The 20215-nt window shown below is 37.9% G+C and overlaps 1 protein-coding gene across 1 annotated transcript in view; it reads right to left on the bottom strand.

Moving 5' to 3' along the window:
• The window catches only part of Fuss (SKI family transcriptional corepressor fussel), a 47493-nt gene that overhangs the window by 21156 nt on the left and 6122 nt on the right, over positions 1–20215 (bottom strand). The window contains exons 2-5 of the mRNA XM_076778321.1: positions 13279–13375; positions 11519–11820; positions 10286–10878; positions 7880–8205 (exon numbers count right to left, since the gene is read on the bottom strand). Coding sequence (XP_076634436.1) covers positions 7880–8205; positions 10286–10878; positions 11519–11820; positions 13279–13374 — 1317 coding nt within the window. The 5' untranslated portion in view covers position 13375. The remainder of the gene's footprint in view (positions 1–7879; positions 8206–10285; positions 10879–11518; positions 11821–13278; positions 13376–20215) is intronic.

The raw sequence follows: 20215 nt of genomic DNA, 5'->3' as shown, positions 1-20215 counted from the left end.
GACTGTTCGTCGCAACAAGAAAAATAAAAACATGAATATCACTTCATGCTAGACAAAAATTAATGACGTAAAATGTTCTTGGAATTTTTACATGGAACCAAAACAACTTTCATGATGTTTTGCAAATTACAGGTAATCGGATAAACTAGAAGGTTTCTGGAATCGGGAATGAATGGAGAGCCGGTTAAAAAAATTTCCCACGAGGCAGGCGAAGAGCATTGGATCACGTAGCAAAGAAACCGATAAAAGAAATAACGTGCCCCTTCGAAAATCTAATGGCTCTCTAGACGATCGAAGCGCAATTAAAAGTTGCGGTCGAAACTAACTAAACCAGCCAGAGTTTGATTTAAACGTTCCGGACCCCCCTCTTACTTCTTTACGTGACGGCGTTTAATTGCATTTAAATGGATGGCGGAAGAGGTCCGCAAGTGTCTTCGTGCTCCTCTAACGGAAACTCGACGCAAAGAGAACTGACGTGAGCTAGATGTTCGTTAATCACGATCGACCAAAAGATCTTAATTGACCAGACGAACGTTGCGAAACGATAATCGCTTGGTCCTTATTTCGTAGCGTTCAAATACATCAAACGTTCCCGCTTTACTTTTATCCTCATTACTTCCTGAATAGAGGAGAAACTTTTCAGAAGAATCTGTGAATGCACCGTCGATTCTTCGGAATTTAAGTTTCGACGCAAAAGTCATCCCATAGACACTTGCGCCATATACATACATTTTCTTATTAATTCAATTTCTAGCTTGTGGAGATGTAGTTATCATTTAGATAATAATTTGTTTATTATATTTAATAAATCGCTTTCAACTACAATTGTATTATTAACTATTATATACTTTTAAAAGTAGAAATCCCCACACTCAGACACACCTTATTATGATAACAATAATAATATAACATTTTTAATTTAAAAGATTTTGGCCACCATGTTATTAATAGTGAAATAAAATAATTCACGACAAATGTGGGTGCATTTCTCCTTTTAAAAAAAATTTGTAACGAGTATTTTCGTGACGTTAAATGGCGCTGAGATAACGTTGTATATGTGACGATAGTTCCCGTACTCGCCATCAGAGGGCCACGCTCTTGCCTCTCTCGCAAGCGCTCGACTAACTCTTCGTTTATTCAATGTCTCAGCGTCTAAGGCAGCACTTGCTAGGATGCTTTACTATCCCCTTTCCTTTTCTTTAAAAAGCAATCATTTTTACCGGTCGTGGCAGGGTTTAATGTTAAGAGAGCCCCTAAAACAGAATCGAGAATAGATCCACCGACTCGAATGTTTCACGTTTAAAATACAAATTCATGACAGCAATTTACTCTCCTGTTACAACGATCAAAGAAGTACAATTAGCGATAATTATCTATAAGAGGTAAATGAGAGGTTGAGAAAGAGAGATAAAGAAAGGGGTCAGGGGTGCAGAGTAAAGAGAGAAAGAAAGAGAAAAGAAGGGTGGTAAGGGTGTAGGGATAAGCCATCCGGATTGCCAGACAGCTTTTCAATTCCCCCTTGTTGGTGAACGTGTCGAGTGGGGCCAGATCCGTACTTTGTGAAGAGACTCACCAAAATCTCTGTCTCCGTCTCTCTCTATCCCACACTCTCACTTCACGTCTCTCATCTCGACGACATCGAGTGTGTAGGTACTCATCGTCGAGGTATCTGTCACAAAGGTACACACAGACACGGGGAACTGGAAACCCGGTTACTGCATCGCGCGATACAGAGTTGTGTACGGGGCACAAGTGTATTGCGGTAACTAAGTAATCCCCGAACGTTATTTGCAGTTATTTCTCGCTTCGACGGATCGCTACGCCCTCGAAAGGAACCTGGGGACCAATATTTCCGTTTTCACGACATCCCTCTACACGCCCTCTACCTGTCTACGCGTGTGCCAATTTCTTTTCGATTTTCAGCCAAATCGGCTCGCCATCGACGCGTCCTGTGAACTGATATTCGTCAAAAGGTGAAACGCTCGCAGAAGATGCCGCGACGTTGCGCTGAAACGAACAGAATGCTTAATGGCTGTCGGAGAATTTCCGGGGTTCCCGGGAAAGGGAATGTCCCGACGCGATTCAAGTTCTATTCGAACTTTAAATCTTGAGACATCATGGAGGCCAGTTTAAACAATAATTTCATAGAAAAATATAAGGAATAATTCATTTTTTTCTTTTCGAGATAATCAAGTTTAAAAACAAAACCGAAAATGAACACATTTTATTCCTTATATTTTTCTTTCTCTTTCATAAGGAATCACCTCTTGCCCGTTTGTACATGTTATTCGGACGCACCCTGTATACTTAAAGTTACGGCTTGAACTTCAAGCTACTGTTCGTGAAAATTCAATATCGTTCTTACATTTTTTTTTTGTGTAAATCACAAATTAGACAGGGTAGAAAACACAGAGAAAAAGTTTTGAGATGCAATACGTGAATTTATCAGAAATTATATACCATGTTATTGAGGTTTCTGACATCGATAATGATTCTTAAAATAGACATCGTTTCGAGATTAGCGTGTTCCTTTCTCGAACAGTGGAGACGAAATTCGACACCAACGGATATTTATACACAACGATATCCTTGAGCCCAGAGTCGTCTTTATTTTTTGTTGATGGCCGCAGTCGACACCGAAGAAGAGGACAGAGTGAGAACGAGTGAGAAAAACAGCATTATCTTTTGCACAAATCGCGCTTCACTGTCTCCAAGGGGAATCCTACCAGTTATTTGAGAAATTAGAAACAGCGGCTTACGAATCACGTCTGGGGTTTATTTTAAGTATCATTACTGTATATTCAAATCTCTTTATCGTCGGCATTCTCACAAATCGAGACAAATGATCTTGTACACATAATTTTTAAAGTTGTACACTTTAAATTCTACAGTGCGGTGCGTAACTATCAACCAATTTCTTTAATGTCTCGGACTTTTGAGTTACGATACAAGAAAATTAGCTATACAGGGTGTTCGACCAACCCTGGAAAAAGTTTTAATGGGGGATTGTAGAGGCCAAAATAAGACGAAAATTAATAATAACAATTAAATTAAAAAATTTTAAATCGTTCTAAAACAAATATTTTTGGCTGTAGGGGTCAATTACAATCATTTTTGGTCATTACACATACCTCCGAAATCCTACGCATTTTCAAGAAAAAAATTCAAGAAGGTGCCTAAATTTTTCGACGAAAAAAAAAAATTTCAAATCTTTCTGAAAAAATTATTTTCGGTTGTGGGGGTCAATTACAATCATTTTTGGTCATTATACATACCCCCGAAATCCTTCACACTTTTGAAAAAAAAATTCAGAAAGGTGGACAAATTTTTCGACAAAATTCAAAAATTTCAAATCGTTCTGAAAAAATTATTTCCGGTTGCGGGGGTCAATTACAATAATTTTTGGTCATTACACATACCCCCGAAATCCTTCACACTTTTGAAAAAAAAATTCAGGAAGGTGAACAAATTTTTCGACAAAATTCAAAAATTTCAAATCGTTCTGAAAAAATTATTTTCGGTTGCGGGGGTCAATTACAATAATTTTTGGTGAATAGATATACCCTCGAAATCCTACGCACTTTCGAGAAAAAAATTCCTTACCGAAAATCTAATTAGGCGCCTTTTTCGACGAAAAAAAGAATATTTCAAATCGTTCTGAAAAAATTATTTCCGGTTGCGGGGGTCAATAACAATCATTTTTGGTGAATAGACATACTCCCGAAATCTTGCGCATTTTCGAGAAAAAAATTCAGTATGGACAGAACTTTACACGTTAATAACTTTTTAACGAAGCCACCATCATCAAATTGGTATTCTTCATTTTCGTCTTATTTTGGCCTCTAGAATCCCCCATTAAAATTTTTCCCAGGGTTGACCGAACACCCTGTATAAGCTGAAAGGGTGTGATAAATAATGAAGCGTTTTTTAGTTATTACGTAACTATAACACTGTCGATAATTTCACTAGGTTTCAAGTCACGAGTAGCGAACAATTAAATTCCATATTTAATTAAGTCAAGTCCAGTCAAGTTAAATTAAATTCATTATATTTGTTTTGTGTACAAATATATTACCGCTGAATTAGTGAGAAGGAATCGTGAATATAATATTCCCGGTCAATTAAACGTACGACTAAACATAGAGCATATAAGTACGAAATGACCATTGACCGACCGGATCTAGCGATAAAAGGCGGGAACCGATTAAACTAAATTGCAAATTAGTATGGAACTTGATCGAGGGAATAATAATTAATATCTGATGCACTCAATATGCTTTTCATTCCCAGCTGCAACGATAGGAGGTCGGCCGCGCGTGACGCGGAGCGTACGTCAAAACAACACTGTGGTCGTTCGTTTAATTATATCGCTGGGCATAAGTGTATCCACACTGTGAGTATATTACGTTCAGTCGATCGCGCGGGCCTGTTAGTTCGTATGGTTACGGGAGTATTTACTGACACAATAATTATCGCAATTGACGGGGGCAGCCGCACGAGCAGTCAGACCGCAGAGCAAATTCTAGGGATGTCGAGTAGTGTTACGTGGCAGGAACTCTCTCACCCTCCGTGCCTTTTGCTCCCCCCTCGATGCTTATTTCTTGCCTCTAGGTTTCTATGACGATTCACCTGCTCCGCGGTATCGGCGCCAACGACCATCCTCTAACGACCATTAACATTGGCCCGTACTCAAAATACCTCAAAAGGGTCCAAACTTTGCCCTTTCAACGGATATCGTCAAAGATACTTCATCGAGAGGGTGTCGAGCAGCAATACAATTCTTTAGAAGAATTTCGGTAACTGTGAGTCTCTTATACGAATCGAAAACAGTTATAATATCAGTTACGAAGGATCAAATTGATCGTGTAAAATTATGAAAAATAATGTTTTGGTTCCAGCCCTTATAACTGATATTATTTTGGTTCCATAAAAATTCTGTAACAATTATACAAAGTGTTCAACTAATAGAGGGAAAAATTTTAATGGGAGATTCTGGAGGCCAAAATAAGACGAAAATTAAGAATACTAATTTGTTGATTGAAGCTTTGTTAAAAAGTTATTAACAGTTGCGCCTATAGATAGGCAACCTGCGTACAGTTGCGTGCACGCGATAGTGGTTCTCACTCAGCATGAGAAACTCTAGTGACGTATCGACAGCCTCACAGTTTTCTCAGTGAGAACCACTACCCCGCGTATGCAGCTGTTCAACTTTAAACGTTAATAACTTTTCAACGAAGCCTCCACCAACAAATTGGTGTTCTTGATTTTCGTCTTATTTTGGCCCCCAGAATCTCCCATTAAAATTTTTTCCAGGTCTGGCCGAACACCCTGTATATTACTTATTTTAATGTAATCTTAATTGGCGAACAAAGTTGTGTCGCAAAAGATTGCATTTTAAATGTATATTCAAGAATGAAATTCGTTCAAATTTTAATCTCAAAGGCAGGAAGATTCAGTAGTTCGATGGTGTACTTGAAATTTTATAGCATTTCTAAAATACTAATATTATTTAAAGATTGATACATATTAGGGACCATTCGTTACAAGTGTTTGAAATAAAGAATTTTCTCGTTTGAGTCTAACTCTCGGTAACGGTCGCATATAATTGTCAATTTCAGATTTACCTGTTTGGCGGTCTATTTAAAAGTTTAAAGTTCTTTTTTCCTTTTTTTGCACCGCACCAACTTATGGATCAACCCAATATTAATTATATAATTGCAGAAAGGAAGGGTGTAGGCTGTGTATGTACACATGATGTATCAACGATACATAAATAATATTCTAGAAAAAGAACGTCCGATTACAGTGGATTGATGGGTACAATTCAGTTAATTCGATTAACCCAGAGCGAAATTGTTTGTTCGGTATCAAGTAACCCAAAGTTATCTCATTGGCCGTTTACAGAGAGGGTAGAGCGTTCACGGGTGGAGCTTCTTCTCTTTCAACATAAATATACTCCATTATTAAACGATTAGAACATATAGTTTTATTCACTACTCAATGATTAAAGATCGTGGCTGACATTGCTCTCTAATGTATTACTTTCTGAAAGGCGATAGAATGTTAATCAGGAAAATATAATACACTTTACGACAACTATGCGTTAATATTTAAAAACTGATCTGAATAGTGGGTAACGTATAAAAAAACCCACATATAACAATTCATTCGATCGAACATTTAAATATTTATTTGTTTATGTAATGAGAGCAAACATGGTAAATAGAATTAAAAGTATTAAAGTTTCGATGATTAAAATTCAGGAAATAAATTTTTTTTTTCACGTATTAAATAATTTTATAAGTTTTTGATATTTCAGTAAATTGTAAGTTAACGCAAACACGTGCATAGTTCTACCAGTCCAAACTATATGTCTATTACTGCTTCATATTTATCTTTTTATCAATTATTGAAGCAAATTTCAGCAAGACGATAAATTTTGTTAAAATTTGGTACAGATAAACTTTGATTTCTCATTTTTATTTTCTGTAGAAATAAAAATATGATTTTTAAGTATTGTCAAAATTTAGTAAACTGCATATGTGTATGTATATTGATAATAAGAAATGTATTGCATAATCTTTCGCACGTTGGTTGACTTCGACAACTCTTTTGTAAACGATGAGAGTAGGAATACTTATGAGGCGGACTGTACCTAGTTCCAACGTATCTCGCTTTTAAAATCTACGTCGCGTGCGAACGGACCACGTGCAGAAGTACCTTTTTGAATTAGAACGTGATTGTTGCGAATTACCGATCGCGTGTTTACCTAGACAACGAGGATACCCGACACAATTTTCGAATAGTTTTCTCGCAGAGTGTCAAGTGTTTGCAGACCCATTGGCATTGACAGGTTAACATCGAAGCCTTTCGCGACGAAGTTGCGCCAAGGGTCCGCAACAATGGTCGCGTGGCCGTCGTCGAGAAACATTACGCTGTCACGCTCCTAAACTTCCCACCATCGATCAGAAACATCGGGCTAATGGGACATAGATTAATTAATAAAACGCTTCAACGTACTATCGTGAATTGCTTCCCCATGATTTTTATATAACTTTGCAGGTTTTATAGAACAGTCACAAATAAAAAAATTAATACATACTTTTTAACGGCGGTGACTCAAGTTTAAAAGGTTAAGTTATTGGAAATCTTCTAAACAATTCTGTATATTTTTTTACGGAAAGTAAGATCGCGTTAAGGAAAATTTATATAATTACTGATACTATGTTTAAAATATTTTGCTTTTTATTAACTTTTTTCTGCTTTTATTTCTCAACGAAAGTCGTCGAGAATTCATTTAGGAATAAGAATCGTCTTATCTTCGGTTGTTTATAAGATAGTATTAGAGGTTAGCTTCAAACTTGAATTACAACCGCTACAAAAATACGTATCATATTTTGCCGTTCTAAAACATCAAATTTCATGAAAATCGAAAGGGGGGAATGTTTCTTTCAGATGATTCTGAATTTCGAATTTTCATTTTTTGAAACAGAGCAACGAAGATACTAGTGAAAATTACAATTTTACAGTCTGTTCTTATATTGACATTAGTGTTTATAACTGCGTTGAAAATAAATCTATATCATATATTTTATTATATAAAATGCATATACTATCTATTCTTTCTATCAGTTGCGTTGGAATTTCAATCGCGATTCCCAGTTTTCAAATCAGGCGCCTGTTATCATTTTACTTTGGACCTTGGTAGATGGCGCTGGGCATCCCCCCAAAATTAACATAATTTCATGTTATCTAGATTGATATACTATTTTTGAATGATATGTTCGCGTTTAAATCGTTAAATTTTTTTTCCTTAGTCCCAACAAGTTCTATATTTACTCTTCCAGTTAAAATGTAAAGTAATTAGCGATAGACTCACCGTTTCTCGAGGCGGACTCCAGCATTGTGGCGAATTGCGGCCGCTGTGAACGCTGCAGGCCGATTTCGAAAGTGAATTAAGATTTTGAGGAGTAATGCTGAGAGGTGTGACGGGATCGTCTTCCGTTGTCTCGATGTCCACCTCATCGTCAGAGTTGTCCTCGTTATTTGTCAACGACGTATCCGGTTGTGGTTCAGGAACCACTGGTTCGACGATCGGTGGCCCGCGAATCACAGGACGAAAGGCAGACTGATGCAACGATGGATTTACTGTTGGTATCAGTGGCTCCGTGGGACTTGTACCGCTTATGGGTGGTAGTAGTGGTCCTAGAGACAATCGGTTGATATTTATTGTACGCAACCTTATGAGATATGCACAAAATTATAGCACACCTTGAAAATATATTATTTTTTTAATTCGAAAAGAATATTTTACTGTGCTTTGTATATTTAATTTCGTTTTTGAAAGCAGATACAAGTTTCCAATAATTGCTTTTATTGGCCAATTCTGAAGTACGATTAACTTTCTTAAAATTAATAATTAATATAATAATTATTTACTTTTTGTTAATTGTAAAATTTGCAGAGAAAATGATCGTAGCTTGTATTTATTTCACAATTATATCATTTGTCAGTTGAATGATGTACAATAAACATGATAAACAAATAGTAATTTTGTGAATATTTTCACATAAATTTTGGAATGCATACACGATATATGAATGTGAATAATTGTTCGTTTAAAATGATCGCTGTTCCGCGAAATACTCACTTAGAAACGCAGACTAGTTTACATATATTGCTTGTAATCCCAGATGCAACGAACATCAAACATTAACTAACGTGTTTGTTGAGTACGTCGGTTAAACTAATCCCCTACATAACTTGCCCAATTCATGGTTAAAATGTATTACCAGCATCGCTGGTAACTTTTGAATCCTACGCGAATTAATGACTTACTCACACAGCGATATTTCCTCCGCTATTAGTTAAAATAATTTCAATTGATTAATGTTAACCTCAGAAGTACTTAATTCGAAATAATAGAATGCATCGGTAATACAGAGAAATTTCGCTGAATATTAATAATTATTATCAAGGATCATTACGTGACACGCGTTAGTATGATCATTAATGATGTATGAATTTATAATTTCCGTTTGCTCGTTTCCCATATAATTATACTAATGAACTCTCCTAGTCGGTGTATAATAATTTGTGCCACCATAGCACGTCTAAATATTAAAATTATATTATTTAATTTTTCCAAGTATTCCTTAGTTGTTCTCTAATTAACCACGTTTATTTAATTAAGTGTAATTGTTACCAACCATACAGGGTGTTCAACCAACCCTGGGAAAAATTTTAATGGGAGATTCTAGGGGCCAAAATAAGACGAAAATCGAGAATATCAATTTCTTGACTGAGGCTTCCTTAAAAAGTTATTAAAAAATTAAATTTAAAAACTTCAAATCATTCTGAAAAAATTATTTTTGGTTGCACGGGTGAATTACAATCATTTTTTGTGAATAAACATAACCTCGAAATTCTAACCAGCTTCGAGAAAAAAATTCCAATAAGTAGACAAATTTTTCGACAAAATTAAAAAATTTCAATTCGTTCTGAAAAAATTATTTTCGGTCGCGGGGATCAATTACAATCACTTTTGGTGAATAGATATTCCTTCGAAATCCTTCACATTTTCAAGAAAAAAATTCCGGAAGGTAGACAAATTTTTCGACAAAATTAAGAAATTTCAAATCGTTCTAAAAAAATTATTTTCAGATTCAGGGGTCAATTACAATAATTTTTGGTGAATAGACATACCCTCGATATCCTAACCAGTTTCGAGAAAAAAATTCCAATAGGTAGACAAATTTTTCGACAAAATTAAAAAATTTCAAATCGTTCTAAAAAAATTATTTTCAGATTCAGGGGTCAGTTACAATCATTTTTGGTCAATAGACATACCCTCGAATTCTTACCCAATTTCTAGAAAAAAATTCGAGAAAGTGAGAAATTTTTTGACAAAATTAAAAAATTTCAAATCGTTCTAAAAAAATTATTTTTAGTTCCATGGGTCAATTACAATCATTTTTGGTGAATAGACATACCCTCGAAATCCTAACCAGTTTCGAGAAAAAAATTCCAATAGGTAGGCAAATTTTTCGACAAAATTAAAAAATTTCAAATCGTTCTAAAAAAATTATTTTCAGATTCAGGGGTCAGTTACAATCATTTTTGGTCAATAGACATACCCTCGAATTCTTACCCAATTTCTAGAAAAAAATTCGAGATGTGAAATTCTCTAGAAATTTGGCGTCGATCGACCAATGGGGTCATTTCGTAAGTACAGAGAAAAATAATTTTACTTAGAAAGTTGAAATACTTGGCGCGTGAAACTCACCAGGAATCAGCACAGGACTTCTCTTGGCCAACCAGGGCAAAGCGTAAGGCGGGAACGGGAAGCCTGGAGTTTTGGCTGCAGCGACGGCAGCGGCTTGCTGATGATGATGCCAAACATAACCCATGACGAGGTTTCTCGACAATGGCGCCGGTAATTCTGGGAACGGCGGTACTCGGGGATGCTTTGGCGATGGAACCAGTGCGGATATCTCAGCCGTGGGAGATAATCTTCGTTTCTTCGCCGGGCTTGGCGACTCTCTCGAAGACGGATTATTAAGCAACCGTTTCCTGGTTCCGCCATTGAACATCGCTTTGACGTCCTCCCAGGCGTGGACCACCTCGTCCGGCTGATTCCCCGATAGTTTCATGTGACGACGCCAGGAGTTGAAGTTCGCCGCGTCCGGTGGCACGCATTTGTCCGACGGACTGATACAGTGCGAGTGAAAGATGAACTTGTTCGGTGAGAAAAACAAGCCGCAGTAGGCACATTTTATGCACTTGGCGCGGGAGCTGTTGTAGCGAGCCGGAAGAAAGGCGCCCCGACATCCCCAGGAGCACTCGTGGTAGACGTTAAAGGCGAAATCTTCGGGCAATCTTTAAACAAACGACAGTTCCACACATTTTACATCGTAGTCTCGTTACGTCGAGTCACGATTTTCAATTCGAAGCTTCACTTTATGCGCGCTAACCTCAAACCGTTGGACGAACAGACGGTCGTCTGTCCTCGAAATTAAACTCGTTTAGAAATGTTTTGTACGCAACCAACGATTACCTTGGTTAATTATTCGGTTATTTCGCCACTGTCTTTCTTATATTAACACGTTAAACGCTACGTCGGTCCCTGGGGATTAACGCTATAACTCGGTTCAACGAGAACTGGCAGGAAATACGAAGATGCGTGCGCGCGACGCGTGATCAGACCAGGGCCCAACCGTAATGTCCGGACCCCTACATGGTAAGAAAGAAACTAATTTTCTGAACAAAATGTATTCATCCTCAATATTAATATGATATTATTAATATTATTACATAATAATAAGTAAATAAGGATGCAAATGAAAATAGAAATTAAGGTATGGAAAACTATATTCCAACATTTATCTATCTAATCTAAAAGACTAAGAGTAAAATTATTTTGTTCGATATTAGAAAAATACAGAATTCTCATTTTTTTCATTCCATTTTACTGTACAATTCCTTTTCTCGCGAATGTGTTTGACGAAAGCCAACCAACCTGGGCGGCGAATTGTCGCCGAGGAACGATTTGCAGAGACGCTCGGCTTCCCTTCGCGTAATCATGCCGCATCTCCTGGAGGAAGCCGGCATGGCGCCGGCTCGACGGAGAATCTCCAACTGGACGGGTGTGCATTGCACGCAGTTGATGCCCAACGCCACTCTGCGATTGTGAATCTCGTTGTAACTGAACTGTTTCAGCAACGTGTTGCTGATCTGCGCCAAACAGAGCCGCTCCTGGCCCTCGATCAGGAGTGACACGATATGAATCCCGTAGAGAGAAACCGTGCTCACCTGTAACTCCTATGGGTTTAGATTCGCGACGCGGTTCCTCGTGGGCTTCAAATTTTCATTACTTTTTTTGCAATTTTTTTTTTCTACTTTCAGTAGCTGGAAACTGACACAACATGATTGTTACGATATAAATGTTTATAACTACTAAACAAATTTATTTAACCCTCCGTTAATCGTGCCTGGGTCTATTACGACCCACACAAAAGCCTCGACAAATCGCTCTATAAAGAAATTATACAGGGTGTTCGGCCATCCCTGAGAAAAATTTTAATGTGGGATTCTGGAGGCCAAAATAAGACGAAAATCAAGAATACCAATTTATTGATGGAGGCTTCGTTAAAAAGTTATTAACGTTTCAAGTTTCACACATTCTCGAATTTTTTTCTAGAAAGTGGGTAGGATTTCGGGGGTATGTCTATTCACCAAAAATGATTGTAATTGACCCCCACAGCTAACAATATTTTTTTCAGAACGATTTAAAAGTTTTTTTTTCGTCGAAAAATTTCACACTTTCTCGAATTTTTTACTCGAAAATGCGCAAGATTTCAAGAGAATGTCTATTCACCAAAAATGATTGCAATTGACCCCCGCAAGCGAAAATAATTTTTCCAAAACGATTTGAAATTTTTTTTTTCCGTCGAAAAATTTCACACCTTCTCCAATTTTTTTCTAGAAAGTGGGTAGGATTTCGGGGGTATGTATATTCACCAAAAATGATTGCAATTGACCCCCGCAAGCGAAAATAATTTTTCCAGAACAATTTGAAATTTTTGAATTTGATTGTTAATAACTTTTTAACGAAGCCTCCATCAACAAATTGGTATTCTTGATTTTGATCTTATTTTGGCCTCTATTATCCCCCATTAAAATTTTTCGCAGGGTTGGCCGAACACCCTGTATGTGCTATAAAGGAAGAGAGATTTCAAAGACAAATAATAGTTATTTCGAACCAGAAATGAGGTAGTAATAATAAATATAAATTATGTACGATGAATCTCAATAACATGTATGGAAAAACCATACATTATTATGTATACGTTGCAAAGAGTGGATAGTACTTTTTCTTTCTCTTTGTTAAGGTTAAGTTAGGTATGAGTTCTCACAGCAGATGGCGTTTAAGTTGAGATAATCCAGTTCAGTCTAGTCCCAGAATACATGCGATGTGAGTCAGGACAAGATTCTAATAAAGGACATTATGAGATTACGATGAAACTAAAAACTTTGGTCAATCGTTACTTGTAACCTTATAACTCTATGTAAGTTATTTATGTGTTGTTTGTATTTTCTTTCATTCTATTCCAAATACTTTATTGTTCGAATTATTTTGTTCGAAGAAGTAAAGTAAAAAAGCGAGCACTGATTTGGCAGACAAGACATCATTGCGGCGAAAACAACTGTCGCGACTTGTACGCTCATCGATTCGGTACAACATTGAATTTCACAGTGTAAAGAGATATATAGATATACCTGATTGGATTTCGAGTGCGACTGCTGCTGTGGTGATTGTGCTGATTTTTGGGGCGCGGTTATCGACGGCATCGATAATACCGCTGGCCCGTCCATCCTACAAAAACAGTAAAATAGAAAATTAATTTTTAAACGTTCCATTATTTTGCGAAACGTTTAATAAAGTATCGTTCGGTAAAACAGTAAAATAGAAAATTAATTTTCGAGCCATCCATTGTCTTGCAAAACGTTTACTAAATTATCACTCATGCTACCATTTCAAATAAATAGTGTCCAAATTATGTACTTTAACTTTTATGCAATGTTCAAATAATGGCCGTACTAGAGCTGCTCGAGTTATTTTTGTATTATATTCAATATTATACATACTATGCTTACATAAAAAAAAAAATTCTGCTATATGTATATACATATAGTTATAGTTATTTCAACTATAGTTACATTATTTTTCAAAGACAACATCTCGTGTACTGATTTTCAAAAACATCACTGCGATAAAAATATTCATGGCTCAAAGGATCAGAATTTTGCATTCTCTGTAACCACTCGAAGCATAATAGAAATTAAAAAGCGACACAGAGTAATATGTTCCATCGTCTCTACATCATTTTACGTCCGTTCCCCTTGTAATTATATTTATTACACTTTATCGATCACTTGTCATTGCGAGCGAATCAGCCGTTGCCCGGTGTCATTAAATGGCTGCTTGCATTTAGTTCAATTAAATCGCGTCCCTTGTTTTTTTATAGACATTTGTTTGTTCGTGGTCAATTAACCGCGATCACGGGCAGTTTGATTCTATCGATCTCCAACATGGCGATCAGCTTTCGACAATACCGGATGTCCCACCAACTAAATTTCAAGTACTCACGAATTATTTTACATTTTTTAACGTCGAATTCAGGTTTCAGCGTCGCGTTGGAATTAAACGCAAAACTAACCTAATCAATTTTCGACCTGAAAACTCTAACATTTTTTTAAAGAGAATACAAAGATACAACTCTATTATTTCTATACAATTGATGTATAGAAAAGTATACTTTGATATAACAAATTTTTTTATTGGGTACACATAGGTGTATGGGTTTGGGACAAAATTCATATCTTTGCATCTGTGTAACATAAATTTGTAAATTAATTTGTTTGACGTTCTCCGAAAATGTTACATAATACTTTTTTGTAGGTATCCATGAGCTCTACTTCAGTAATAAATTTCATCGAAATATAGGAGTTATGGTCGTCTGAATATTGGACCATTTTTATGAGCTTCTTATTTATGGAGTTAAGCAACAATTTATCGAACATTCTTAAAATTTCTAACCCCTGGGAAAAATTTTAATGAGGGATTCTAGAGAACAAAATAAGACGAAAATCAAGAATACCAATTTGTTGATGGAGGCTTTATTAAAAAATTATTAACAATTAAATTCAAAAATTCCAAATCGTTCTACAAAAATTATTTTCGGTTGCGGGGATCAATTACAATAATTTTTACTCATTAGACATACCCTCGAAATCCTACCCACTTTCGAGAAAAAAAATCGGGAAGGTGTTGAAATTTTTCGACAAAATTAAAAAATTTCAAATCGTTCTAAAAAAATTATTTTCGGTTGCGGGGATTAATTACAATCATTTGGGGTCATTACACATACCCTCGAAATCCTACCCACTTTCGAGAAAAAAATTCAAGAAGGTGTGAAATTTTTCGACGGGAAAAAAAAAATTTCAAATCGTTTTGGAAAAAATATTGTTAGCTGTGGGGGTCAATTACAATCATTTTTGGTGGATAGACTACCCTCGAAATCCTACCCACTTTCGAGAAAAAAATTCAAGAAGGTGTGAAATTTTTCGACGGGAAGAAAAAAATTTCAAATCGTTTTGGAAAAAATATTGTTACCTGTGGGGGTCAATTACAATCATTTTTGGTGGATAGACATACCCCCGAAATCTTGCGCATTTTCGAGAAAAAAATTCAGTTCTAGTGGAACTTTGAACGTTAATAACTTTTTAACGAAGGCTCGATCAACAAATTGCTATTCTTGATTTTCGTCTTATTTTGGCCTCTAGAATCCCCCATTAAAATTTTTCCCATGGGTGGCCGGACACCCTGTATATCACTAAATTACAGAGAGTATGTCCGTAGTTGTAAGCTCGATCAAATCAATTTAACTCTAAATTCTTATTCTACCCTTAATCCAAACTCGGTTGCCCCTACCAAGGTGGCGACGTCGAGCACCGCTCAACGGTGGGAGGATTAGTCAAGCCAATCCTCAAACTCGTCACCTTGGCAGGGCGGTTTCCTGCATTTTACAACATTCCCGCCCACTCTGCTTGCTTGGTGTCCGGCTAGACCATGCAGGGGTTAGGTCTGGGTTAGGAAACTCCCTTAAAAGCGAATTTTGTTTCAAGTAGTTAATTCCAGAGGAAACAGTTATTTACGAAAAAATGCTAGCTAGTAATTATGCAAATATCTTGTGTACAAAAACTTAATTTTCAATTAAATAAACAATTTATAATTCAGTTTTATCGCATATCAGTCGTATGATCAGTAGGAATTACAGAAACTTCTTTGGGTGCATAGAGTCAAAGCAGATTTCAAAATAAACATAGAAGACAGCATAAATAATAGAGGGTGAATAGAGGGTGAAAAGTCCTTTAAAATGTGTTTCAAGTCGATACCTAGTTCCGGAGATATGGGGGTTCGAAGCATTTGTTTACTTCTCATTGTTGACATTACGAGGTCATTGACCGCACGTGCTCGTGGTAAATAGTTTATAGTAAATTCTTGGAAATACTACGTCACTCGGTCTCGACTGACATCGAGCAAGAAGCAAAGTGACTAAAACTGTGCGTAATATATTTTGGGAGACCGGTAATACCTACAATCTGCAATCGAACTTTCCTTTCATAAGATCGAAAACTGCGATATATTTTACTTGGGAAAAAGAAACCATACCCACCGAGACTCTTTCAGACATTTGCTGCCGTTTACGCGGAGACGTAGGATGAAAAGAAAAACCGAGGAGAAGCAAGAGCCAAGAGAGAAAGTGGAAAAGCAGAACCGAGCATCGAGTTCCTTATCCTCTTAGTCGGAACGGTGAGGCATTCTGCCGCTGGAAGATGAGAGACGGAGTACCTACCAACTGACTACAGACTCCTTCCATTAGTTTAAGGCTACGGTTACGGTGATACCGGAGTCCCGACAAAAAATGTCGGAACAATCGATGTTACGATGATCACACCCGGTACATATAGCTATATATTAATCCAAGTAAATATTGAAGTATTTAATTATATAACCCACAACCACAAATTCCAATAAAGAACTTGTTAACCATTACATTAAAGTGCATAATAATTTCAACAAATAAAAACTATATTGGGTGTTCGGTCGCCTCAGGGAAAAATTTTAATGAGAGACTCTGGAGGCCAAAATAAGACGAAAATCAAGAATACCAATTTGTTGATGGAGGCTTTGTTAAAAAGTTATTAACGTTTAAAGTTGTGCCTGTAGAACGGCAATCGGCGAACAGTTGCGCGCGATAGTGGAACTTTAAACGTTAATAACTTTTTAACGAAGCCTCGATCAACAAATTGTTATTCTTCATTTTCGTCTTATTTTGGCCTCTAGAATCTCCCATTAAAATTTTTCCCAGGGGTCCAAACGTTGACCAAACGTTCTGATGATGGGGCTTATAAATTTGAATGTTATAGCATTCACGTAACTTTGCTTCAAAATGAAAATGAATGCTACAGTATTCGCGTTAAACAAGTGCGTCGAGTTCGTCGGAATACTCATCCGGTGTATCTAACTATGGTCTTTCAGGTTCTTACGTGTTCGTCAGAGCTCCAATTTGTACGAGAACGCATCCCCCCCCCCCCCCCGCTGTAACCTTAACCTAACGCGCGGCGAAGATTTCATTGGGATTGTGAATTTTTCATGAGAGACCGTCGACTCTAAGAAAAAGACGGCGAACGACGGAATAACACTGAAGAGCGAGAGAGAAAGAAAGAGACAGGGGGAGAGTCGAAGAGCGAGAAGACAGTAAAAAAAAAAAAAACGATGAAACGGGACAGACGGATCTGACTTTGCGCAGATATGCCAGAAAGAGAGAAAGTCGATACGTAGATTGACAGACAACGAGAGCAAGAGTGAGAGAGAGATGTGTAGTGAACAAGAGAGAGACAGAGAGATCTAGTAGGCGAGAGGAGTGGGAGGAGAGGCCGAGGCAACCCTCGGTGTTGATTTTAATTGAAAACGCCTCCGTGAAGGTACACGGCTACATACCGTTCACCTGTGTACCAGAGTACACGTACAACGGGTGTACGCGGATAAAACTCATCTACAAGCGTGTATAGCCCTGACATAGAAGCACAGAGAGCGCCAGCGCTCCAGAAAACGTCCCCGGGGATCGTGGAACCAGGGGGTAATTCAATTTGACACCCCCCACCCACGCTTAAACAAGGCAGCACCCATCCGATCCTCCACCTTCACCCTTCCTCTCTGCCCTCTACCTATCTCTTTCTCTCTTCTGCCATTCGTCCCTCTCGGTACTCCTCCTCTTTCCCATCTTCGCGCTGTCTTCGTCGCGCAAATTAAATTCTCATCCACCGTGAAACAATGCCGCTTCCCGAGCCGGAACAAACCTCTCTCCCCCCCTCCCCCTTTCGTGTCACCCCATTCACCATCCCACCTGCAGCCACCGTCGACCATTTCCTACTCCAACAACCCCCCACCTATGCCTATTCTCTCTCTCTCTTTCTGTCTCCCCCACCTCTCTCTCTCTCTCTCTTTCTCTGTCTCTCGCCCGCGCTATTCGTGTATTCCTGGATTCCACTGGTCAGCGGTTCGACAGATTGGACTCGAATCGACCGCATTAATTACTCGCTACTTACAATTAGTGCAAACTAGGAACGGCCTGCCGCGTACGTTCCACTAATGGTCACGGTGTTTGTTCCTCTACTTACGCGGGATACATTAGCTAATTGAGCACCGATAATGAGATACGGTGCCCCGACGTGCGAATGGGAACGTCGACGTGAAAGATTCCGATGGTCACGGACTTCGATGGCTTCTTATGGCGAACGCGACGAGCCCGGGACGCCGGGTATTCCGAATCAGGAAACTCGTAAGAATAACTTTTTAACTTTTAATTGCTCGCGCGGGTTATGTCACTGGCGATACAGAGGGTGTCTCGTTTAACACGTTCACTGTCAGACGAAAACCGTGCAATTTTTTGCAAGACTAAAATTCTGATTTTGGACCATTGTAAGCTACATAACCTAAAATTTGTTTTGGTACTTATTTTCGTAACCTTATTAAACTTCACAAATTCTATTCAAATTCACTTCCCTCGACATCTCAACTTGAGAATTAATTTTTCTAGTATCATAATGGTAAATCCTGTCACCCATATATAAAGTGTTAATGAAAAACATTGAACTATATTTATTACATGTTTAGAAGATTCCCCGTAAATCCTTAGGACTTTACGGGGACGCACAGCGTGGCAAGCAATGGAGAAAAATCGAAAAATCGAAAAATCCTATGTAGATACACGACGCTGTTTCGAACACGCGATTTTCAGGGGATTACTAGCCAGTTGTTCCACTCACTGAGCTAATACAAACTGGTGTTTTCCTCCTGTTAATGATTCCTTTTCTCTTATGGGTATAACATATTTAAATTTTGTTTTAACGTGACAATTCTTCCTTTAAGAAACCCGCGTTATGAAACAAATTGATACCGTTTATTTTATTCCCGTCAATTTCAGAATATCGAACACCACGAACTCATGGGACGATCCAACGATAACAAAACTTGCGTCGAAGTCTGTTTACTTTTTCCGAGGATTGTTTTTCGTTTTCCATGGCAGACGGAACCACGCAACACCGGCGATACGGTGCATTCGAGAGAAACCGGTCGCGATACAAGGGATGTTGTATGCAGTAGAGGGTGGAGGGGGGGGGGGGGGGAAGTCGTGAGGATAAGCGTACCCGCGGGCTCGCGGATTATTTAAATGCAAACACAATGTTGTACCGAGGCGTATTATTCCCCTCTCGGTTATTTTACAATTCAATCTGCGATCCTCAGTTCCTGAAGGCACCAGCCACGGGTTCGGGGTTGGGGCGTCCAGGGAAGAGGTTGGGGAACGCTTGTTCGTTCATTGTAACGTTGTTAAATCTCTGCACTTCCATTATGACTACATCGTGCTTCCATTCTCTCTCTTTCCCTTTCTCTCTCTCTCTCTGGCTGCCCCCTCTTCTCTGTTTCGTCACTGCTGCAACACCCGCCCCCCGGTGAATCTGTTCCCTCAACTTCTGCCATTCTTATCACTTTCCTCTTGCTTTGTTTCTCTCTTGGTCGTGCTCCTTTTTTCCATCGTTCTGCCTCATAAATCCTATCCTTCTCGAAACGGTTTTTGCCTTTTCACTTTTGTATCGTGCGGAGTATACACACCGCCTAACTTGACCATCTTAACCCCCCTTAGTGCTTACATTTTTACGACCCAACTCGCCGAAAATGACGATTTCTTTGTTGGGTTTGTTTCTAGGCATCATGACAATGTGATTTCTGTTAATTCAATTATCTTACGTTATTAACGTAGAATTTAAAGGGAAACAATTATTCTTAAACGAATTGAATTTGGAGTCCCTGTTATTTATCAACACAAAGCTATTCGCATTAAAGTGCAGGGAAGGGCAGAGGATTTCAAGTATTTATAGTCATATCACAGTAATGAATTGTTTCTTTTGTACTTACAAAATGTACATCATCCTTAATATGCAGATTTGTAATCTCTCTTTAGATACATCAAACGATATTTTACTCTGAAAATCTCCTAGATGGATTATATCTCATACTTTAACGCCATATTCTTGAAATACCGAATGAAGTATGCAACAAATTAATCGTGAGAATTCAAATATATAAAAT

The sequence above is a fragment of the Colletes latitarsis genome, chromosome 11 (assembly GCF_051014445.1).
Source record: "Colletes latitarsis isolate SP2378_abdomen chromosome 11, iyColLati1, whole genome shotgun sequence".
In the NCBI taxonomy this organism is placed as follows: Eukaryota; Metazoa; Arthropoda; class Insecta; order Hymenoptera; family Colletidae; genus Colletes; species Colletes latitarsis.
The sequence above is the reverse complement of the archived record's forward strand: the minus strand, read 5'-3'. Positions and strand labels throughout refer to the sequence as shown.